The following is a 25,525-nucleotide window of genomic DNA, read 5'->3' as shown; positions in this document are numbered from 1 at the left end:
TCAACAAAATCTTAGCAAATCGGATCCAGCAGTGCATCAGAAAGATCATACACCATGACCAAGTAGGATTTATCCCAGGGATGCAAGGATGGTACAATATCCGCAAATCAATAAACGTGATACATCACATAAACAAATTGAAAGAAAAAAACCACATGGTCATATCAATTGATGCAGAAAAAGCATTTGACAAAATTCAACACCCATTTTTGATAAAAACTCTCAGCAAGGTGGGAGTAGAAGTATCATACCTCAACATAATAAAAGCTATATATGACAGGCCCACAGCAAACATCATACTCAATGGACAAAAACTAACACCATTACCCTAAGAACAGGAACAAGACAGGGATGCCCACTCTCACCACTCCTGTTCAACATAGTACTGGAAGTATTAGCCATCACAATTAGGCAAGAAGAAGAAATAAAAGGCATCCAAATTGGAAAAGAGGAAGTAAAACTGTCCTTATTTGCAGACGACATGATATTATACATACAAAACCCTAGAGACTCCATCAAAAAGCTACTAGACTTAATACATGAATTTGGCAATGTAGCAGGATACAAAATTAACCCCAAGAAATCTGAGGCATTTCTATACACCAATAGTGAACTTTCAGAAAGAGAGATTATAAAAACAATCCCGTTTACCATCGCACCAAAAAAATTAAGCTACCTAGGAATAAACTTAACTAAAGAGGTAAAAGACCTCTACTCAGAAAACTACAGAACGTTGAAAAAAGATATAGAGGAAGACATAAACAGATGGAAGAACATACCGTGTTCATGGATTGGTAGAATCAACATCATTAAAATGTCCATACTACCCAAAGCAATCTATAAATTCAACGCACTTCCCATTAAAATACCAACGGCGTACTTCATAGATCTAGAACGAACTCTCCAAAAATTCATCTGGAATAAAAAAATACCCCGAATAGCTGCAGCAATCCTGAAAAAGAACAAAGTAGGTGGGATCTCAATACCAGATATCAAGTTGTATTACAAAGCCACTGTTCTCAAAACTGCCTGGTACTGGCACAAGAATAGGCATATAGATCAATGGAATAGAATAGAGAGCCCAGAGATCGGCCCAAACCAATATGCTCAATTAATATTTGACAAAGGAGGCAAGAACATACAATGGAGCCAAGATAGTCTCTTCAATAAATGGTGTTGGGAAAATTGGACAGATATATGCAAGAAAATGAAACTAGACCACCAACTTACACCATACACAAAAATAAACTCAAAATGGATAAAGGACTTAAATGTACGACAGGAAACCATAAAAATTCTATAAGAATCCAAAGGCAACAAAATCTCAGACATATGCCGAAGCAATTTCTTCACTGATACAGCTCCTAGGGCACTTGAAACTAAAGAAAAAATGAACAAATGGGACTACATCAAAATAAAAAGCTTCTGCACAGCAAAAGAAACCATCAACAAAACAATGAGAAAACCTACTTTGTGGGAAAACATATTTGCCAATGTCATATCTAATAAGGGCCTAATCTCCAAAATTTATAGGGAACTCATACAACTTAACAAAAGGAAGATAAACAATCCAATCAAAAAATGGGCAAAGGACCTAAATTGACACCTTTCAAAAGAGGACATTCAGAAAGCCAAGAGACATATGAAAACATGCTTAAAGTCACTAATCATCCGAGAGATGCAAATCAAAACAACAATGAGGTACCATCTCACACCTGTCAGAATGGCTATCATCAGCAAATCAACAAACGACAAGTGCTGGAGAGGATGTGGAGAAAAAGGAACACTTGTGCACTGCTGGTGGGAATGCAGACTGGTGCAGCCACTATGGAAGACAGTATGGAGTTTCCTCAAAAAACTGAAAATGGAACTCCCATTTGACCCTGTGATCCCACTTCTAGGAATATATCCCAAGAAACCAGAAACACCAATCAGAAAGGATATATGCACCCCTATGTTCATAGCAGCACAATTCACCATAGCTAAGATCTGGAAACAGCCTAAGTGCCCATCAGTAGATGAATGGATTAGAAAACTGTTCTACATCTACACAATGGAATACTATGCTGCTCTAAAAAGGAAGGAACTCTTACCATTTGCAACGGCATGGATGGAACTGGAGAGCATTATGCTAAGTGAAATAAGCCAGTCAATGAAGGAAAAATACCACATGATCTCACTCATTCATGGATAATAGAGACCATTATAAACTTTTGAACAATAATAGATACAGAGGCAGAGCTGCCTCAAACAGATTGTCAAACTGCAGCGGGAAGGCCAGGGAGGGTTGGGGGCAGGAGGTAGGGGGGTAAGAGATCAACTAAAGGACTTGTATGCGTGCATATAAGCATAACCAATGGACATAAGACACTGGGGGATAGGGGAGGCTAGGGGACTGTCTACGGCGGGGGGATAAAATTAAGGCGTGGGGAATAAAAAAGTCTATAATGAAGGTAAAAAAAAAAAAAAGCCCTATCGAAGCAAGTCTAGCCCCAGAGGGGTGTCTCCAGCACAGAAGTTCTCCCACTGCAGACACAGCTGTTTCTCACAGCCAATTGGCCTGGAGGTCAATTCCTCACAGTGATAACTACAACAATCAAGGCTTAATTACAACAAGACTGTGCACAAAGCCCACAAGGGGGTGCACTAAGAGTGTCTACCTCAGGTAATTGGGACCTTAGCACAGAAAGCCACTCTATCGACACAGCGAAGCATAAAAAATGCCGAGACAAAGAAACAGGACACAAACAACAGAAATGGAGGAAAGCAAACTGCTGGAATAGAGTTCAAAACCACACTTTTAAGGTCTTTAAAGAACTGTCTAGAAGCCGCTGATAAATTTAATAAGGCCCTCGAAAAAACTGGTGAGGCCGCCGATAAATGTAGTGAGATCTTCAAGAAGACTGGTGAGACCGTCGATAAATGTAGTGAGATCTTCAAGAAATCTAGTGAAACCCTCAATGTTATGATAAAGAACCAACTAGGAATTAAGCATACACTGACTGAAATAAAGAATATACAGACTCCCAACAGCAGACCAGAGGATCGCAAGAATCAAGTCAAAGATTTGAAATATTAAGAAGCAAAAAACACCCAACCGGAAAAGCAAAATGAAAAAAGAATCCAAAAATACGAAGATAGTGTAAGGAGCCTCTGGGACAGCTTCAAGCATACCAACATCCGAATTATAGGGGTGCCAGAAGATGAGAGAGAGCAAGATATTGAAAACCTGTTTGAAGAAATAATGACAGAAAACTTCCCCTACCTGGTGAAAGAAATAGACTTCCAAGTCCAGTAAGCACAGAGAACCCCAAACAAAAGGAATCCAAAGAGGACCACACCAAGACACATCATAATTAAAATGCCAAGAGCAAAAGACAAAGAAAAAATCCAAAAAGCAGCAAGAGAAAGAAACTCAGTTACCTACAAGGGAGTACCCATACGAATGTAAGCTGATCTCTCAACAGAAACTTTGCAGGCCAGAAGGGAGTGGCAAGAAATATTCAAAGTGATGAATACCAAGAACCTACAACCAAGACTACTTTATCCAGCAAAGCTATCATTCAGAAGTGAAGGTCAGATAAAGAGCTTCACAGATAAGTAAAAGCTAAAGGAGTTCATCACCACCAAACCAGTATTATATGAAATACTGTAAGGTATCCTTTAAGAAGAGGAAGAAGAAGAAAAAGGTAAAGATACAAATTATGAACAACAAATACACATCTATCAACAAGTGAATCTAAAAATCAAGTGAATAAATAATCTGATGAACAATATGAACTGGTGATTGTAATAGAATCAGGGACATAGAAAGGGAATGGACTGACTATTCTTGGGGGGAAAGGGGTGTGGGGGGTGAGGGAAGAGATTGGACAATAATCGTGCACCTATGGATTAGGACAGTGGGTGGGAGTGAGGGCGGAGCGTGGGGTGGGAACTGGGTGGAGGGGAGTTATGGTGGGAAAAAAGAGCAACCAGTGTAATAATCTGAACAATAAAGATTTAATTAAAAAAAAATTCACGGGTGTAATCAGAAGGGTTAAGAGGAGGAAAAGCAAAAAAAATAATCATGGATGGATTGTTTACTTTCTGGTATCTCTTAAGCAAATTCCTAAAGGGAAAGAGAACTTTTCTTTTAGAGAAACAAAAATTTCTAGCCCTTTAAATAATGCCACAGGGGTGGACATCCCCCCAAATGTCAGTTTATAGTTTGCTAAATGAATGGTTCTCCAATTTTAGTTTTCACCAGCCATTAATATTAAAAAATAAAAACAACACAGAACTGTAAAGGAACCAATAAAGGATTGCCAACATTAGATATGAACATGAAAAATAATGAAAAAAGGTACTATCTCCCAATATCATTATGTTGTAACCATTAACTAAAATCACAATTTTAATACCAAATAAAGTATGGAAAACACAATCATGGTATATGATTGTAAGTTATATAATTTTAAAAATACTCATTGCACTGTTTTTTCTCATTTCACTGCAGATCATTGAACTCTATAGGATAGCACTGGCCAGCAAGCCTTAAGTCTTTATTTACTTGGCCAAGGCATAGGACATGTGAATGAAGGCCTTTTGGAATAGACTAACCCATCCCCAGCCCAGTTTATCAAGCTCAAAACCCCACCATCTTCCCACTAATCTTCAGCAGATAATGGAAGCCATTTGGCAAAACTTGCTCAATCTAACCCCCATCAAAGATTCATCTTTATCCACACTTAGTTTTAGCTCCTTCCCTATATTTTCCATAGAAAAGGTTTCTTCCAATTGGTTCCTTAGCCTTCTGACTCCTCATGAATGCTAAATCCATCATCAACCCCCTTATTAAGTATAGGGGATTAAAATTCTTTGGCATTCTTCCCACTGAGAGGTGGGATCTATATACCCTTCCCTTACATCTGGCTCTGTGACTGCTTTGACCAATTGCATAGGTAGAAGGGGCACTGGTCCAGCTTCATCTTCATTTCTCTTGGAACAATCTCTCTAGGAGCCCTGGGCTGCTGAAGAAGCTTCAGTTGATGGCCCTGGTAATGTCTTGGGCTCTTCTGACTAGACCACCCACAAGCTAAATACTAACAAGTGACCCCAGTTAATGTCATGTAGGCAGAATTGCCTGGCTGAGCCTTGCTCAAATTGTTAACCCATAAAACTATGTATCAAACCAATAAATTCTGGTTTCTTTTTTTTTATGTAGCCTTAGATAACCAGAACATGACCTCTTTCTCTCTTCCAGCTATTTTCTTTTGGAATATAAATATATTAAAGTCTGGCCCAGACTTTTCCAAATTTCCCATTTTACCCTAAATCTCCTTTTATATGCCATTCACCTTTCATTTTATCTTTCATCTATGCTCAGACTTTCATTCTCCATCTTTTTGCAATGATACTTCTTCCCTAACCATGCTGTCAGTGTAGGTAGCTAGTTATTGATATAAGGGAGGTAGCTAGTTATTAATATAAGGAAGAAAGCAAAAGGGAACTAAATCTTAATAAACTGGGAAGCTGAAGCAGCTAGCAGGACAGCATTCCATTAGGTGTACTAGTTCACACACTCTAGGGAACTAGAAATGGACGGGAAAACCTTACCAGGGTGCTAAAAGCCCAGTACCAGAGAGAGGGGAGGAAATTCCTCTGCTGGGCACATGCGCAATAGAAACGAGATGATGTAATTGAACTTTTGGACACGCTCAGTGAGAATCAGGATGATGAAACAGAGGGACAGGGACTAGCCTGGGAAAAACTAGAAAGGTAATCCAGTTGGATAAAAGGCATGAAACCCCAATAGAATTTGCTGGGATGAGGCCTGGGAAAAATTAAAAATTGGAGTAGGATAGTTTGAGTGGTTCTTTGTTCTTTACCTGAACCAAGAAGATATATGGAGGATTAACAGGAGGCTTGTGCCAGTGCTTTAGTGCCTGCCTACCCTCCACTTCACTGAGGGTGTATGAATTCCCCTTAATTCACAAAATCTTGCCATCAGGTTTACAGTTCTCCACCCATGTGCCTTTGAAATTCTTTTCTCAGGACAAATAGTGAATTAACACTTCTGACCTTATTTGAACTCTGTGTCATGTGATATTCCTGAACACTCAATACTTTAGGAAACTCCTCCTCTGGTCTCAATACCTCTCCCTCTTGCTTTTCTTCTTATCTTCCTAGTAACTCTTCTTACCTTGATCTCTTCTTGGCTGCCTATGCCTTAAATATTGAGCTTTTCCCCAAGGTTCTCTTCTCTTTGTGTCTCCTTCCTACATGTTTTTCAAAGTCATATCCATCCTACATTCACACTTCAAATAGATGCTGTATGTATCCTGAGAATTTAAGTCTATATTTCTAGCCTAGACCTTTCTCTAGAAGCTAAGGGCCAATTCCTTACTTGATAGCTACCTCCATTTAAACCCAGAGATTTAAATGCAAAAGCAAAAAATCACCTCCAACAGTCAGACTGCCATTCCACTGTGCTTCTTAGTCAGTCAATGGTTCCACCATCTACTTGAAAGTTACACTTGACTCCTCCTTCAACCATGTTCATATTGATTCTACCAACTTAATGTATCTAAAGTTGGCTTATTCCTCACTATACCATTTCTAACACCATAGTCAGGATTATACCATTTCTTATTACAGACTCTTCTGGTCTCCAGACTTAATTCACTCTCAAACATCCTGGTAAAATATTCATCCTATGGTACAAATCTTATCATATACCCCACTCCTTTGCTAAAATCCTTTAGTGCCTCCCCAGTAGCTCAGGTTAACTTCAAATTCCTTAACATCTCACACCCAATCCTTACCTACACCTCTAATCTCTTGGCTCTTTCCACATGTGTCATTATAGTTAACTATATGAAAATACTTCCAGTTTCATAAATTCACTATATAGTCTCATACTACCAGCCTCTGCACCTGATACTCTCCCACATAAAAGTCCTCCCTTATTTCTAAACCAAATTAATAGTAACTTTTGGTTGAAAGCTCAATTTAGCTCTCATCTTCTCAAGAAAACTCTTCTTGCCCCCTTATTCTGTCATACGTAACTTTCCTATGTGTTTCCTATGTGTTCCTCTCTATGATAGCATGTGTTAAAACATAGAGTTCTATTTAATAGCTGCGTATATAGAAGTCTGTCTGAACACTAGACTATGATCTCCTTGAAGGCAAGGATTTATTTTTTTATCTGATTTCTCCAGTCATATTATGGCACACAGTAGATATTCATAACTACTTATTGAATAATCAACTGAATGAATGAGTGGTATGTATTTAATTTTCAGATTTGCTAGTTTCACATAGACTTTTAACAATATTACAAAAAATTATAAAATTCATGAAAGTATTTCATCCTAAAGGGAATAATGCTAAAAGGGCTATATCAAAATTCACCTTCTCAGCTTTTCCTTGCTTGAATGAAGAACAGAAATCTTTTTGCTTGTTTCAAAATCAGAAAATGGCGCCTTTAATTCAAGCCCAATGTCCTTTCTTAGAGACTCAGAGCTAGAAACAAGAGAAAATCATACTATATATTTAAGAGGAAAATTGTTCAGGCAATATTAAATAATAAGCACCAATACACTAATCAAAGGGTGTTTATCTAAATATCTTGTTTCATACAAAATTGCAGTAAATATCAAAGCATGTCACCTTACATATTTGGTGCAGAATATTTTATTTCAAAAGAATTTATTATCAAGATCATAAATTCAATGATTGATCAATATTCTAAAATACACAGATAAAGAATAACAGATACAAGCAGGATTAAAATAATCTGACCTCACTGCTTACAACTATCCCAAATTATAAAATTGTATCTAAAGGTGCATTACAATGCTTCTCTGTCTGCATTTATCAGACCATCAGACCTCAGAGGGAAGGTAGGAGAGGGTGGGTGTAAGGGGGAGAGAGCAACCAAAGGACTTGTATGCATGCATATAAGCCTAATCAATGGACACAGATTCCAGGGGGGTGAGAGCATGAGTGGGGAGGGGGTGTTCTGGGGGAGCAATGGGGGGATAAGGACACATATATAATACCTTAATCAATAAAGAAAAATGGATTAGAGGGCCAAGATATACTATTCCAACTTGATCAGCAAGGGCTGGTTCCAACTGCCCAGGTAGAGTGGCTCAGTTGGTTGAGCATTGTCCTGTGCATTGAAAGGTTGCCAGTTCAATTCCTGGCCAGGGCACATACCTGGGTTGCGGGTTTGATCCCCGGTCAGGGCATGTACGGAAGGCAAGAGATCAATGTTTCTCTCTCACCTCTCTCTCTCTCTCTGCCCCCCTCTTTCTTCTCTCTAAGCATGTCCTCAGATGAGGAAAAAATAATATAAAAATAAAAATTTGTCAACTAATGGACATTTTCTAGCTCTACCATTTTTCTAGAACTTCTTCAAGCATTTTAATTAACTGATTTGATTGATTTTTATGAAATTTTCCTAAGAAACTTACAAACTAATATTAGCTCCTTTATCCCAAGAGATATAACTTGATTTGAAAATTTACTTGTATTTTTAGTAGGATTCTTAGGAAGAACAAAGATTCAAGATGAGTGAGGCTCAAAAAGCAGTTGCAAATAATGTAAGAAAATCACAAAGCCTTCCAAAACCTTTCCCAACCTCATATCCCAAATAAGGTTTAATACAATAAATTTCTTTGAGGTTAAAATGTTAAATAAGATCAAGAAAGCTGTTATCTCTGCATTACTTAAGTGATGGCATCTTTGGCTTCACCACATTTATTGGTTGCCAAGTCTCTTCCTTGTTCAAAATAGTAAATGGCCACATTTCTACAAATAGTGGATTGTCATGTTCTACAAATTCTGGAAGTGATGACTCAAAACTTCCATCATCATCACCCATGTCCTCAGAAAGTATGTCCATTGTTTGTAGCCCTATGCTATAAGGCTACATCAAAATTCACTTCTCAGCTTTTCCTAGTTTGAATGAACCTCCTGGAGAATCAACTTAAATTGAAAGGAAAAAATTCACAAAAACTGAATTTTTATAAGCATAATACAATGCTAGCATTAGAAGCACCAGTTAAACTGCCTATAAACTGCAGATTTGAATACCAGTTCTAATATCTCTCAGATGGAGGAACAGAAGCAGAGAGAGAAAACTTTTTAAGTGTTCTTTTCAATAATTGGGCATATAGGTTAATTAATTCAAAAAAGACATCAGGGAGATTAGTAAGTGGGTAACAGCTGAGGCTGCTCTTCTTTGTTTAATTATTGGGGTTTATGTAAAATTTTTGTTTGAAGATAAGCTTCTACTGTTTTAAAAAAGTTTGAACACCACTACTGCTATTTAGTTTTGATTAGTGATCATCCAGACTCTACTTTAACACATCCAATCATGGGGAACTTACTACCTTATAATTCATCTGGCTCCCCTATAGTCAACTATGATTGTTATGAAATAGTTCCTTATATTTAGCTGAATACTCTGTAATGTGTACCTATAGTCCCAGCTCAGGATTCTGAAATATAGAAAAAATTGCATCCCTACTCCATAAACTAGCCTCTTCTATCTTTTGCATCATCCCCAGCACAGTAAGTTCTCGATAAATTTTAAATAAAATGTATACAGTAAAAACTGCTACTTTGAAAAAGTGAAAAAAAAAAAAACTAACCAAGAAAATAGATCAGTAGAAAAACATCCCAGCTGTTCACTACAGGACTTCTGCCAGGGAAATCCAGATTGTTCAGGTTTCATAGAACTTTCATTCTTAACTGGAAGTTTTAAAAGGGGGACCACTTTAATTCTAAAATCACACATACACATCATAATCAACAGCAGTTGTCACTTTTTACTCAATAGATTTTACAAAGCAGTATTTTTAAAAACAGAAAGCAATTTATCAACTTCAATGATGAATCATGAATCCACTCAGGTTAGAAAGCAAAATCAAAGCACTACATACAGTTTACCTCAGGACATTCTCTTACAACCAGATTCTAGAAATTTAGAAATACATTTGTTTGAAACACATTCAACTGAGTTTACTTACTACGTTTTTATTTATAGATGAATGGCAGAGATAGAAAATATGTATGAGTCTTCAGTAAGCAGCTATGTTGTCAAAATATGGCATCTGATATTTTTATTGTGTGTGTTTTTTATGTTTTTTGTTTTGTTTTGTTTTGCTTTGTTTTTGCAACTGCTCATTCTCAGAGCAAAGATGAGAAAACTGGAAGCAGATGTAGTTAAGACCAATAGAAAGGGTGCTAGACAGGTGGTGATGAGCAGCTGCTCTATTTCTACTGAGAATCATATAAGAATAGGCTGCAGAAAGATCTTCATTCACTACGATAAGCCATTCCAGGAAGAACTCTGAAACTGTAGGGGCTGGGAGCCACTGGAATGTTACAAAACAGACTCACTAATCTTCCCTGAATATTAATAAAGAACATTTTAAAAGAAGGGTGTATTGAATCTTATATCATCTGAAGTATGTGCTTATACAGGATAATCTGAGTCTGTCAGACTCATTTTAAGAAAAATATTACCTTTATTTTAAAAGATTTCCCAGCTAGTATCCCAGGCCTAAAAAAACCATAAATAGTCATTGACCAGCAATAATTCCAGTAGAATTTAATTTCAGAAATTGGAAGATATCCTTTTACAAGCCAAATTAAAGCTAATATAATTTCTAAAATGTTTAGATGTTGGTGATATCTAATAAAAGAGAAACATGCAAATCAAATTGACCAGACCTCTGCTACACTCACAAGCCATGCCCACAAGCCAAGCCCACAAGCCAATCAGGAGCAAGTATGCAAATAAACCCAACCAAGATGGCGGCAGCCACGGAGCTGGAGCAAATAGGCTTGGGTTGCCTCTGGTGATGGAGGAAGCCAAGCTTCCCGCCTGCCCTGGCCAACTATGGACTCCACTCAAGGCTACAAAGTTTCAATTATAGAAGATAAATCCTAGATACCTGCTTCCAGCTGCTGTGGCCTCCGCTCAAGGAGGGTCTGAAAGTCTGGGTTGCCTGGGGCCATGGCAAGCCTGCAAACAGCCATCAGCCCCTCACCCAGGCTGGCCAGGCACCCCAGTGGGGACCCTTACCCTGATGGGGGTGTAACCAGCTTGAAAACAGCCCTCAGCCCCTCACCCAAGCTGGCCACACCCTCATGGGGTGAGGGTCTCTGCTGGGGGGCTTGGCCAGCCTGCAAACAGCCCTCAGCCCCTCATCCAGGCTGGACAGGCACCCCAGTGAGGACCCCCACCCTGAAGGGGGTGTGGCCAGCTTGAAAACAGCCTTCAGCCCCTCACCCAGGCTGGCCACGCCCCCCCAGCAGGGACCCTCACCCCATGGGAGCATGGTCAGCCTGTAAACCACCACAGGCCCCTCGCCCAGGCCGCCCCATGCCCCAAGGGAACCCACACCCTGATCCGGGACACACTTCAGGGCATACCAACCGTACCCCACCCGTGCACCAGGCCTCTATCTATACTAATAAAAGGGTAATATGCTAATTAGACTGGGAGATCTTCCCGACGTTCTTCTGGACAAAGCCATGGTGGCAGGGCCAAGGTAGAGGCAGTTAGAGGCGAAGAGGGGAGGGTAATTGTGGGTGATCAGGCTGATGGGGGCAGGACCATTGAGGGTAAGCATACCAGCAGGGGGGCCAGTTGAGGGCAAGCAGGCCATCAGTGGGGGTCAGTTGGAGGTGATCAGGACAGCGGGGGGCGGGGGGAGTTTGGAGTGAGCAGGCCAGCAGGGGGGCATTTGGGGGCAAGCAGGCCAGCGATGGGTGGCAGTTGGGGGGTGAGCAGGCTGGCATGCAGAGTGGTTAGGGGCAATCAGGCAGGCAGGCAGGTGAGCGGTTAGGAGCCAGCAGTCCTGGATTGCGAGAGGGATGTCCAACTGCCGGTTTAGGCCCGATCCCTGTAAACCGGCAATAGGACATCCTTCAAGGGGTCCCAGACTGGAGAGGGTGCAGGCCGGGCTGAGGAACACCCCCTCCCCCATGCACTGGGCCACTGATACTATATAATACAATAGAAGTGAAGGGTTTAGAAATGTTAGATCAAATTAAAGCACTGATATTATCTATTTCTAAAACAGAAATAATAACCACTCTATTAACTTACAGAAGTAAAATAATTTAAATGCAAGTGTTTTTTGCAAAGCACAAAGTATGATATGATTCAAGGTAGTGGCCCTGGCTTTTAGACAATCTTATAAGAACACGGCATGATTAATTTAATTTTAATGACTAAGAAATGATGTAGCAGCTAGATTACCAAAACCAAAATAACAATCTCACTATTAATAAATAACACCTGTGCCTACCACAATGCTATATTGGTCCTGTATAATACATTTTAATCCCAGGAAGAGGCAATTCTTTTCTCCATAGGTATAGAACACGTTTCTATTTATTTATTTACACTTGTTTTCTTCAGACTATGATTGGCAAGGATTACATATTCTTTACAGTACACAGCATACAGTCAATTCTTAGCAAATAAAAGGCACAAGGGATAAACCAACTTTAAAAAATATGAATATAATTTTGTGGTATTTTAAATAGACATTTTAAAACCTTTGCAAATTTGTTTTTCACTCACCAGTATGTTTTGAGAAATATGTTTTCCAGTATTTTACCACAATGCTAAGTTTCTCCATAGTCAGTGGTTCAATTAAAGTAATATCAGCTCCGTACCCTGAAAGGCAACCTAAGAATATTTGTATTAAATACTGATCTATGATTTCTATTTGGAGAAAAAACAAATAATAGACCTACTAGGCACATACCTTTAAAATTTTCAGAGATTATAAAAACAAACAGCAAGTGTATATTTTTCTTCCTGCCAAATCTGAGGGGGAAAAATATCAAAGTGATGCAAAATCATCATTCAAAAACTTGGGATTCAATAATTTAGCCTCTTAGTAATTGAACTAGAATAATTTTCTTTATTGCTTTAAAATTTAAAGTGGTGGCATTAATATTGAAATTTAGTAAAAGTAGCATCTCAAATCAGTGAGGGAAAGGTAGAACACTTTAACAACTTATAAGGAAAGGGAATGTATTTTTATTTCATATAATTGCATACAAAGAAGTCTGAAGTGTGCTGCTGGCTAGGGTGTATAGTATAAGTGCAGGTTACTTGATAAATACAAGGGAAAGAGATACTCTGCTAAAAATAATATTTACTCCATTTAATGCTTTATTTATGAGAGATGCTTAAGGATCTCTAGTTTAATGGGCAAGGAAATCCAAATTCTGAGTCTTTAGTCAAACCCATGGCTTCTCTGAATAGGAATTCATTCTGTTAATACAAATAGTCTTTTTCTAATTCACATCCATGGCAACCACTGATGCTTGTTTCTTTACAACTGTGGAAGGGAAAAGTGAATGACTTTAAAGAAATAAGCCTTTATTTTTAGAATAATTTTATACTTAGAGAAAAAATATGAAAATAATAATTGAGTTCCCACAGATCCAAACCCAATTTCCTGTATTGCTAACATTTTATGTTAGTATTCATATTTCTCACAATTAATGAGCCAATATTGATACATTATTATTAATTTAAGTTCATATTTTGTTCAAATTTCCTTAGTTTTTACTTATCTTCCTAGCCCAGGATCCCATGTATTGAGTTATCATGTCTTCTTAGTTTCCTCCAAATTGGGACACTTTTGTGATTTTTTTTTTTTATGATCTTGACAGTTTCGAGAATATTGCTCGGGTATGTGTAGAATGTAAGATAGGCCACTTTTTTCTTGCTTTTAAAAAATGAGACTAAATATTATCCAGATTCTTGGTCTAACCACCAGTTTACAAGAAATTTAAGTAAAGAGGAATATTTTAAAGAATAAAGATGAAGTGAGCAAAATCCCAATTGTAAGAAATTCTATTTTAAGAATGACCCTTTTGCCGTAACTGGTTTGGCTCAGTGGATAGAGAGTCGGCCTGCAGACTGAAAGGTCCCAGGTTCGATTCCGGTCAAGGGCATGTACCTTGGTTGCGGGCACATCCCCAGCAGGGAGTGTGCAGGAGGCAGCTGATCGATGTTTCTCTCTCATCGATGTTTCTAACTCTCTATCCCTCTCCCTTCCTCTCTGTAAAAAATCAATAAAATACATATAAAAAAAGAATGACTCTTTTAAAAACATATAAAGAACAAGACCAAAAATAACAGAGGAAAGGAAAAAGTAAATCCTGATCCGTATAAACTTACAGTTTAAAAAAATAAATCATAAGATAAATAAGAGAAATTTCAACATTGTATATTTGACAATATTAAAAAATTGTTATTAATTTTTAGGTATGATATTGGTATTGTAAATATTTTAAAAGACTTCTTATCTTAGGTACTTATTAAACTATCTATGTTTGAAAGGAAATGATGTCTTAAATTTGCTTTAAAATAATTCACTAGTCAGCAGGAGAGGAAGGGTGGGAAAGGAGGTATGGGAAAGGGAAGAGATGAAACAAGATTGGCCATATGTCTGTAACTATTTTTTTAAAAGCTATGTATTTTTTTAAATATATTTTATTGATTTTTTACAGAGAGGAAGGGAGAAGGATAGAGAGATAGAAACATCAATGAGAGAGAAACATTGATCAGCTGCCTCTTGCACACACCCCAGTGGGGATGTGCCCACAACCAAGGTACATGCCCTTGATTGGAATCGAACCTAGGACCTTTCAGTCCGCAGGCCGACGCTCTATCCACTGAGCCAAACCAGTCAGGGCTGTCTGTAACTATTAAAGCTACATTATGAGAACATGGAAGTTCATTATATTATTCTTTCCACTTTTATATGATTGAAAGTTTCCAAAATAAGACTTAAGTTGTGGCATTATTCTGCATGGGAGAACATATTTGCCAATGTTATAGCTGATAAGGGCCTAATCTCCACAATTTATAGGGAACTCACACATCTTAACAAAAAGAAGATAAACAATCCAATAAAAAAATAGGCAAAGGACTTAAATAGACACTTTTCGAAAGGGGACATACAGAAAGCCAAGAGACATATGAAAACACTCTCAAAGTCACTAATCATCCAAGAGATGCAAATCAAAATGACAATGAGGTACCATCTCACACCTGTCAGAATGGCTATCATCAACAAATCGACAAATGTCAAGTGTTGGCAAGGATGTGGAGAAAAAGGAACCCCCGTGCACTGCTGGAGGGAATGCAGACTGGTACAACCACTGGTATGGAGTTTCCTCAAAAAATTAAAAACGGAACTTCCATTTGACCCAGTAATCCCACTTCTGGGAATATATCCCAAGAAATCAGAAATACCAATTAGAAAGGACATATGCACCCCTATGTTTATAGCAGCACAATTTACAATAGCTAAGATTTGGAAACAGCCTAAGTGCACATCAGAAGATGAGTGGATTAGAAAACACTGGTACATCTACACAATGGAATAGTATGCTGCTGTAAAAAGAAAGAACTCTTACCATTCGCAACAAACAGCATGGATGGACATGGAGAGCATTATGCTAAGTGAAATAAGCCAGTCAGAGAAAGATAAATATCACATGCTCTCACTCATTTGTGGAATATAATGAACAGCATAAACTTATGAACAATAATAACCCAGAGACAGAGAAGCAATGAACAGACCATCAAGCTTCAGAGGGACGACAGGGGCTGGGGTGGGGATAAGAGATCAACCAAAGCAGTGGTCGGCAAACTGCGGCTCGTGAGTCACATGCGGCTCTTTGGCCCCTTGAGTGTGGCTCTTCCTAAGCCTTAGGAGTACCCTAATTAAGTTAATAACAATGTACCTACCTATATAGTTTAAGTTTAAAAAATTTAGCTCTCAAAAGAAATTTCAATCGTCGTACTGTTGATATTTGGCTCTGTTGACTAATGAGGTTGCTGACCACTGAACCAAAGGACTTGTATACATGCATATAAGCATAACCAATGGACACAGATACTAGGGGGGTGAGGGCATGTGCCAGGGGTTGGGGGTTGTCAGGGAGAGGTCAATGGGGGGAAATAGAGACATATGTAATACTATATGTAATACTTTAAACAGTAAAGAATTTAAAAAAAAATAAGCTAAGCCACACAAAAAATGGAGACATTATTATTACGTACACTTTGGTGGTCAATAAACTGGAATTTATGATAATTTGATAGATCCTGAGCTCTGACATTAACTAAGATAAATAATTTTTGGAGAGGAGGAAGATGGCCATTGGCAGGAAGGTAGGGAGGGAGAGAGTGTGAGAGCACGAGGAAGTGATAAAGGAGTGTGTGGACATGTGTGGGGTGTGTGTGTATGAGCTAGGGACAGTTAGATTCTGCAGGTCTCCTAAGGGGTTGCTAAACCGGGCAGTCTTAGACAGTGGAGCCCCTCTCCCTGTGCGGACACTCCTGGGTGGCCAGCGTGGGCACAGAGACCACGCCATCTTGAGAAACAGAGCTGCTTGAGACTAGGATCCTGGCCTCAGCAACACTCAGTCTGATCTCAGACACAAACCAGGACCCTGCAGCCACTGGGGACAGAGACCTGCGACCATAGGTGCAGACCCACGGACACCAAGAATCCAGACATCCCGTCGGCATATTTCTGTGAGTAACAGAGCCCATCTCCCTCCCCGCAGGCTCTCGGGCAGCGCCATAGTAACTGATAGACCCGCCCCTCGCCCGGGCCTCAGTGCTGCTACAGGAATCTTAGCCTGGAATGCGTGAACACTGGGAACTTGCTCCCCGCAGCACGGGCTCCGGGACCCCAATTATCCTGGCGGGAGGCAGCACTAAGCACCAGTGACTTGACTCTGTTTCTTATCACCTGTGCCTGGGATCCCTGATTCCCAGTGCATTCACACTAAGAGCCAGTGACTCCAATTCTTGCTGCATGTGCATACAGGGACCCTGATTCTCAATGCGAGGCCACGCGAATCAACAGAAACTCTGATACTGGATTCTTGGGGACTCCTGGCACACACTAGGGGGCTCTAATTTTCAACACACTCCAGGGGGGTCTCTGTTTCAGCATGGTGCAGGCAGGGTCCCTAATTCTAAGTGCGTGCATGAGGCCACACTGAGCGCAGGTAAGGCTGACTCTGAGCAAGCCTGGTTCCCACCGACCCACAACAGCCACACATCTTAGTGTCAGAGCTCTTCAGTGACACTAGGGTGGTGTGAAGCTCCTACTACACACAGCTCAGGCCCACGCATTTAAACGTTTGAACCTGCTGGAGATACTCAGAATGGGGAGATGACACAATACCCAGAGGAAAGAAAATGAGGAGTCCCCAAGAAAGGAAATTAGTGAAATTGAAGCATGCAACATGACAGAAAAAGAATTCAGAGTAATGGTTGTACAATTCATTCACCGGATGGATAAGAAAATCAACAACCTATGCAAGAATCAGGAAGAGCCCTGACCAGCTTGGCTCAGTGGATAGAGCGTCCGCCTGCAGACTGAAAGGTCCCAGGTTCGATTCTGGTCAAGGGCATGTACCTTGGTTGCGGGGAACATCCCCAGTAGGGGGCATGCAGGAGGCAGCTGATCAATGTTTCTCTCTCATCGATGTTTCTATCTCTCTATCCCTCTCCCTCCCTCTCTGTAAAAAATCAATAAAATATAATTTAAAAAAAGAATCAGGAAGAAATGAAAAGTGATATAGCTACAATCAAAAACACCATGGAAGGTTTCTACATTAGACTAAAAGAAGCAGAGGACCGAATTAGTGATTTAGAAGGTAAGGTAGAGAAACAAGCTCTATCTGAACAGCAACTGGAGAGAAAAATTAAAAAGCAGGAGAAGAGCCTAAGGGAGCAATGGGACAACATGAAACAAAGTAACATACACATAATAGGGCTGCCAGAAGGACAAGAGGAGCAGCAAGGATTAGAAAATCTATTTGAAGAAATAATGACAGAAAACTTCCCAGAGGTGGGGAAGAAAAAGTTACACAAGTACAGAGAGTCAGAAGCAAGATGAACCCCAAAAGACCCACACCAAGACACGTCATAATAATGATGGAAAATGTACACGACAAAGAGAGAATCTTAAAGGCTGCAAGAGAGAGATAGGGAGTTACCTATAAAGGATCCCCCATCAGATTATCAAATGATTTCTCAACAGAAATACATCAAGCTAGAAGGGAATGGAAGGAGGTATACAAAGGGTTGCAAAGAAAAGGACTGAATCCAAGAATACTCTATCCAGCAAGACTATCAATCAAAATTGAAGGGGAAATCAGGAGCTATGCAGACAAAAAAAGGCTAATGGAGTTTATCACTACCAAGCCAGCAATGCAAGAAATGCTAAAGGGAATGCTGTAAAAAGAATAAATAAAAAGGTAAGAAATAGCACAGTCACAAAAATAGAAATGACTACAAACAAGTACCTTTCAATAATAACTTTAAATGTAAAAGGACTAAATGCTCCAACCAAAAGACAGAGAGTGCTGAATGGATAAAAAAACATGACCCATACATTTGCTGTCTACAAGAGACCCACCTCAGAATAAGGGACTCACACAGACTGAAAGTGAAGGGATGGAAAAATATCTTTCAGGCAAATGGAAATGAAAAAAAAACTTAGGGGTAGCAATAATTATATTGGACAAAATAGACCTCAAAGTGAAGGCCATAACAAGAGATAAGGAAGGCCACTTCATAATACTAAAGGGATCGATAAAACAAGAGGATATAACCCTGATAAACATATATGCACCCAATGCAGGAGTACCCAAATACATTAAAAACTCCTGGAAGATATCAAGGGAGAGATCCACAACAATACAATCATAGTAGGGGACTTTAATACACCACTGACATCACTGGATAAATCCTCTAGACAAAAAATCAGCAAAGAAACAGCAATCCTAAATGACTCACTAGATCAGATGGACTTAATTGACATCTTAGGAACATTTCACCCCAAAACCACGGAATATACATTCTTCTCAAGTGTACATGGGACATTTTCAAAAATAGACCACATATTGAGTGACAAACAAAGTCTTCCCAAAATCAAGAAGACTGAAATCATAAAAAGCATCTTATCAGACCTCAATGGCATAATATTAGAAATAAACTACAATAAAAACAATCCAAAAAACGCAAACACTTGGAAGCTGAATAGCATGCTACTAAAAAATGATTGGGTTACCAATGAGATCAAAGAAGAAATTAAAAATACCCTGGAAACTAATGACAATAAAAGCGCAACAATACAAAATCTATGGGATACAATGAAAGCAGTCCTGAGAGGGAAGTTTATAGATCTACTGGCCTACCTCAAAAAGCAAGAAAAAATGATAGTAAATCATCTAACTCTACAACTCAAAGAAATAAAAAGAGAGCAATAAGAAAAGCCCAGCGTGAGCAGAAGGAAGGAGATAATAAAGATCAGAGCAGAAATAAATGACATAGAGACCAAAAAAAAAATACAGAAAATCAATGAAACCAAGAGCTGGTTCTTTGAAAGGAAGAACCAGCCTCTAGCCAGGCTCACCAAGAAGCAAAGAGAGAGGACTCAAATAAACAAAAGAGGCGAAATAACAACAGACCCTACAGAAATTCAAAGGATTGTTAAAAAATACTATGAACTACTCTACTCCAACAAACTAGACAACCAGGAGGAAATGGACATGTTCCTAGAAAAATACAATCTTCCAAAACTGAATCTGGAAGATTCTAAAAATCTCAATAGGCCAATAACTATGGAAGAAATTGAAGCAGTCATCAAAAAGCTCCCAGCAAAGAAAAGCCCAGGGCCAATCGGCTTCACAGGGGAGTTTTACCAAACATTCAAGGAAGAACTAAACCCTATCCTCCTCTGATTATTCCAAAAAATTCAAGAGGAAGGAACACTTCCAAGCTCATTCTATGAAGCCAGCATCACCCTAATATCAAAACAACACAATGACAACACAATGAAAGAGAATTATAGGCCAATATCCCTCATGAACATAGATGCCAAAATCCTCAACAAAATCCTAGCAAATCAGACCCAGCAATACATCAGAAAGATCATACAACATGACCAAGTAGGATTTATCTCGGGGATGCAAGGATGGTACAATATCCGCAAATCAATAAACGTGATACATCACATAAACAAATTGAGAGATAAAAATCACATAGTCATATCAATTGACACAGAGAAAGCATTTGACAAAATCCAACACCCTTTCTTGATAAAAACTCTCAGCAAGGTAGGAATAGAAGGATCATACCTCAACATAATAAAAGCCATATATGACAAACCCACAGCCAACATCATACTCAGTGGGCAAAAACTAACACCATTTCCCCTAAGAACAGGAACAAGACGGGGATGCCCACTCTCACCACTCCTGTTCAACATAGTACTGGAAGTACTAGCCATTGCGATCAGACAAGAAGAAGAAATAAAAGGCATCCAAATTGGAAAAGAAGAAGTAAAATTGTCCTTATTTGCAGATGACATGATACTGTACATAGAAAACTCTAAAGACTCCATCAAAAAATTATTAGACATAATAAATGAATTCAGCAATGTAGCAGGATACAAAATTAATGCCACGAAATCTAAGACATTTCTTTACACCAATAGTAAACTTACAGAAAATGAAACTACAAAAGCAACCCTATTTACCATCGCTCCAAAAAAATTAAGCTACCTAGGAATAAACTTAACTAAGGAGGTAAGACTTATATGCGAAAAACTACAGGACACTGAAAAAAGAGATAGAGGAAGACATAAACAGATGGAAGAACATACCATATTCATGGATTGGTAGAATCAATATTATCAAAATATCCATACTACCCAAAGCAATCTATAGACTCAATGCAATCCCCATTAAAATACCAACGGCATATTTCACAGAGCTAAAACGAACGCTCCAAATATTCATCTGGAATAAAAAAAAAAAGACCTCAAATACCTGCAGCAATCCTGAGAAAGAAGAACAAAATAGGTGGGATCTCAATACCATATATCAAGCTGTATAAGAAAGCCGCTGTTCTTCAAACAGCCTGGTACTGGCACAAGAACAGACATATAAGATCAACGGAATAGAGTAGAGAACCGAAAAATCGACACAAACCTCTCTGCCCAATTAATATTCGACAAAGGAGGCAAGAGCATACAATGGAGTCAAGAAAGTTTCTTCAATAAATGGTGTTTGGAAATTGGACAGATACATGCAAAAAGATGAAACTAGACCACCAACTCACACCATACACAAAAATAAACTCAAAATGGATAAAAGACTTAAACGTAAGACGGGAAACCATAAAAATACTAGAGGAATCCACAGACAGCAAAATTGCAGACATATGCCGAAGCAATTTCTTCACTGATACTGCTCCTAGGGCAATGGAAACTAAAGAGAAAATAAACAAATGGGACTACATCAAAATAAAAAGGTTTTGCACAGCACAGGATACTATCAACAAAACAACAAGAAAGCCCACTGCATGGGAGAACATATTTGCCAATGATATCACCGATAAGGGTTTAATCTCCAACATTTACAGGGAACACATACAACTTAACAAAAGGAAGATAAACAATCCAATAAAAAAATGGGCAATGGACCTAAATCGACACTTTTTGAAAGAGACATACAGAAGCCGAAAGTCATATGAAAACATGCTCAAAGTCACTAATTATACGAGAGATGCAAATCAAAATGACAATGCGGTATCATCTCACACCTGTCAGAATGGCTATGATCAACAAATAAACAAACAACAAGTGTTGGAGAGGATGTGGAGAAAAAGGAACCCTTCTGCACTGCTGGTGGGAATGCAGACTGGTGCAGCCACTGTGGGGAACAGTATGGCGTTTCCTCAAAAAACTAAAAATGGAACTCCCATTTGACCCAGTAATCCCACTTCTAGGAATATATCCCAAGAAATCAGAAACATCAATCAGAAAGGATATATGCGCCCCTATTTTCATAGCAGCACAATTCACCATAGCAAGATTTGGAAATAGCCTAAGTGCCCATCAGCAGATGAGTGGATTAAAAAACTTTGGTATATCTACACAATGTAATACTACGCTGTGGTAAAAAAGAAGGAATTCTTGCCATTTGCAACAGCATGGATGGAACTGGAGAGCATTATGCTAAGTGAAATAAGCCAGTCAGAGAAAGATAAATACCACATGATCTCACTCATTTGTAGAATATAGAGAACAACATAGACCAGTGATGACGAACCTATGACACGGGTGTCAGAGATGAAACACAAACTCATTTTTTTGATTGATTTTTCTTTGTTATATGGCATTTAAATATATAAAATAAATATCAAAAATATAAGTCTTTGTTTTACTATGGTTCTAAATATCAAAAAATTTCTATATGTGACACGGCACCAGAGTTAAGTTAGGGTTTTTCAAAATGCTGACACGCCAAGCTCAAAAGGTTCGCCATCACTGACATAGACTGATGAACAGGGACATATCCAGAGGTGGAGAAACAGTGATCAGACTATCAGACTGTCAATCCCGGGAGGGAAAGTGGGGGGGTGGTAAGGGGAAGAGATCAACCAAAGGACTTGTATGCATACATATAAGCCAAACCAATGGACACAGACAATAGGGGGACATGAGCATGAGTTGGGGGGGGGGGGAGGTTGGGGGTTAATGGGGGGATGAGGACACATTTGTAATACCTCAACCAATAAAGAAATTAAAGACAAAAAAAAAGATAAATTATTTTCCAAGGAGAATATTATTGTGAACCTGACTTTAAAGAGAACAGCTAAAACTGCCTCAGAAAAACAAACTGTCCTTAAATATGTAAAACATTATTTATGGGGAAGTAGTAAAGATGGTTATTATTTACTAGAGGCCCGGTGCATGAAATTCATGCACTCGGGGGTTGGGGGGTTCAGTCCCTCAGCCTGGATTGCGAGAGGGTGCAGGCCAGGCCAAGGGACCCCACTGGTGCATGATTGGGGCCAGGGATGGATGGGGTTTGTTGGCCTGCTATGGAGGAACCATGGGAGGGCTCCAGGGCATGTCCGGCCCTCTCACCTAGTCCCTATTGGCCGAACCCCAGCAGCAAGCTAACCTACTGGTGGGAGTATCTATCCCCTGGTGGTCAGTTCACATCATAGCAAGCAGTTGAGTGGCCTTAGCATATCATTAGCATATTACGCTTTGATTGGTTGAACGGATGACTGGACACTTAGCATATTAGGCTTTTATTATATAGAATTCTTTAACCCCTAGAGTGCCGGGGAGCACGATTGCGCTCCTCCTGTCTTTCACCAAAAGTGCCGGGAGTACTATCAAAGCTTCGAAATGGTGTCCAGTTCTAAGTCTGCTTTTATTAGTGATGATGATATTGCTAAATATGTCAATGTAGTAAAGGTTTCCTTAAGTTTTTGAATATGTAACTTCATTTACTTGCGATTCATAATTTTTTTTCCTAAACTGCTGTAAAATCGACAAAAATGCCTTGGCAATTTTAGCATAGTTCCTAGGATACTGGTTGGCAGTCAAAGGGTTAAAACAAGACCTGAAAAACCCCCACCGCATAATATTGTTAGATTATCTTACACATGCATTTGAAGGTAAATATACATTATTCTATATTGCTAGTTACATTACATGTAATTTATACATCTGGGTCATATATACAGCATAGAGAACCTATTCTGTGCTAGACTCTGTGTTGGACTCTAGGAGATTATTTTTTAATTGTTTTATTGCTTAAAGTATTACAAAGAGTATTACATATGCCTCCTTTTTTTACCGCCCTTGACAATCCCCTGGCCTCCGCTAACACCCAGTGTCTTATGTCCATTCATTATGCTTATATGCATACATACAAGTCCTTCAGTTGATCTCTTACCCTCCCTCCTGACCCCCAACCCTCCCCGGCCTTCCCGCTGTAGTTTGACAGTCTGTTCGAGGCTGCTCTGCCTCTGTATCTATTGTTGTTCATAAGTTTATAATGGTCTTTATAATCCATAAATGAGTGAGATAATGTGGTATTTTTCCTTCATTGACTGGCTTATTTCACTTAGCATAATACACTCCAGTTCCATCCATGCTGTTGCAAATGGTAAGAAGTCCTTCTATTTTACAGCAGCATAGTATTCCATCCTGTAGATGTACCACAGTTTTCTAATCGATTCATCTACTGATGGGCACTTAGGCTGTTTCCAGATTCTAACTATGGTGAGTTGTGCTGCTATGAACATAGGGGTGCATATATCCTTTCTTATTGGTGTTTCTGGTTTCTTGGGATATATTCCTAGAAGTGGGATCACAGGGTCAAATGGGAGTTCCATTTTTAGTTTTTTGAGGAAACTCCATACTGTCTTCCATAGTGGCTGCACCAGTACGCATTCCCACCAGCAGTGCAGGAGTGTTCCTTTTCCTCCACATCCTCTCCAGCATTTGTCGTTTTTTGATTTGTTGATGATAGCCAATCTGACAGGTGTGAGATGGTACCTCATTGTTGGTTTGATTTGCATTTCTCGGATGACTAGTGACTTTGAGCATGTTTTCATATGTCTCTTGGCTTTCTGAAGTCCTCTTTTGAAAAGTGTCTATTTAGTTCCTTTACCCATTTTTTTATTAGATTGTTTATCTTCCTTTTATTAAGTTGTATGAGTTCCCTATAGATGTTGGAGATTAAACCCTTATTTGTGATAACATTGGCAAATATGTTCTCCCATGCAGTGGGCTTTCTTGTTGTTTTGTTGAAGGTTTCTTTTGCTGTGCAGAAGCTTTTTATTTTGATGTAGTCCCATTTGTTTATTTTCTCTTTAGTTTCCAATGCCCTGGGAGCTGTATCGGTGAAGAAATTGCTTTGGCATATGTCTGAGATTTTGTTGCCTTTGGATTCTTCTAGTATTTTTATGGTTTCCCGTAGTACATTTAAGTCCTTTATCCATTTGGAGTTTATTTTAGTGTATGGTGTAAGTTGGTGGTCTAGTTTCATTTTCTTGCATGTATCTGTCCAATTTTGCCAACACCATATATTGAAGAGACTATCTTGACTCCATTGTATGTTCTTGCCTCCTTTGTCAAATATTAATTGAGCATATTGGTTTGGGCCGATATCTGGGCTCTCTATTCTATTCCATTGATCTATATGTCTGTTTTTGTGCCAGTACCACGCAGTTTTGAGAACAGTGGCTTTGTAATACAGCATGATATCTGGTATTGAGATCACACCTACTTTGTTCTTTCTCAGGATCACTGCAGCTATTCGGGGTCTTTTTTTATTCCAGATGAATTTTTGAAGAGTTCATTCTAGGTCTGTGAAATATGCCGTTGGTATTTTAATGGGAAGTGCATTGAATTTATAGATTGCTTTGGGTAGTATGGACATTTTAATGATGTTGATTCTACCAATCCATGAACACGGTATGTTCTTCCATCTGTTTATGTCTTCCTCTATCTCATTTTTCAACATCCTGTAGTTTTCTGAGTAGAGGTCTTTTACCTCTTTAGTTAAGTTTATTCCTAGGTATCTTAATTTTTTTGGTGCGATGGTAAATGGCATTGTTTCAATTTCTCTTTCTCTAACTTCACGATTGGTG

General features: G+C 39.0%; 1 protein-coding gene across 1 annotated transcript in view; it reads right to left on the bottom strand.

Moving 5' to 3' along the window:
- Window positions 1–25,525, bottom strand: part of SOHLH2 (spermatogenesis and oogenesis specific basic helix-loop-helix 2) — a 139,245-nt gene that overhangs the window by 59,247 nt on the left and 54,473 nt on the right. The window contains exons 3-6 of the mRNA XM_036298940.1: window positions 12,780–12,841; window positions 12,593–12,700; window positions 9,645–9,744; window positions 7,396–7,506 (exon numbers count right to left, since the gene is read on the bottom strand). Coding sequence (XP_036154833.1) covers window positions 7,396–7,506; window positions 9,645–9,744; window positions 12,593–12,700; window positions 12,780–12,841 — 381 coding nt within the window. The remainder of the gene's footprint in view (window positions 1–7,395; window positions 7,507–9,644; window positions 9,745–12,592; window positions 12,701–12,779; window positions 12,842–25,525) is intronic.

The sequence above is a fragment of the Myotis myotis genome, unplaced genomic scaffold (genome assembly GCF_014108235.1).
Source record: "Myotis myotis isolate mMyoMyo1 unplaced genomic scaffold, mMyoMyo1.p scaffold_m19_p_3, whole genome shotgun sequence".
Taxonomy (NCBI): Eukaryota; Metazoa; Chordata; class Mammalia; order Chiroptera; family Vespertilionidae; genus Myotis; species Myotis myotis.
This window is presented reverse-complemented; position numbering and strand designations above follow the sequence as displayed.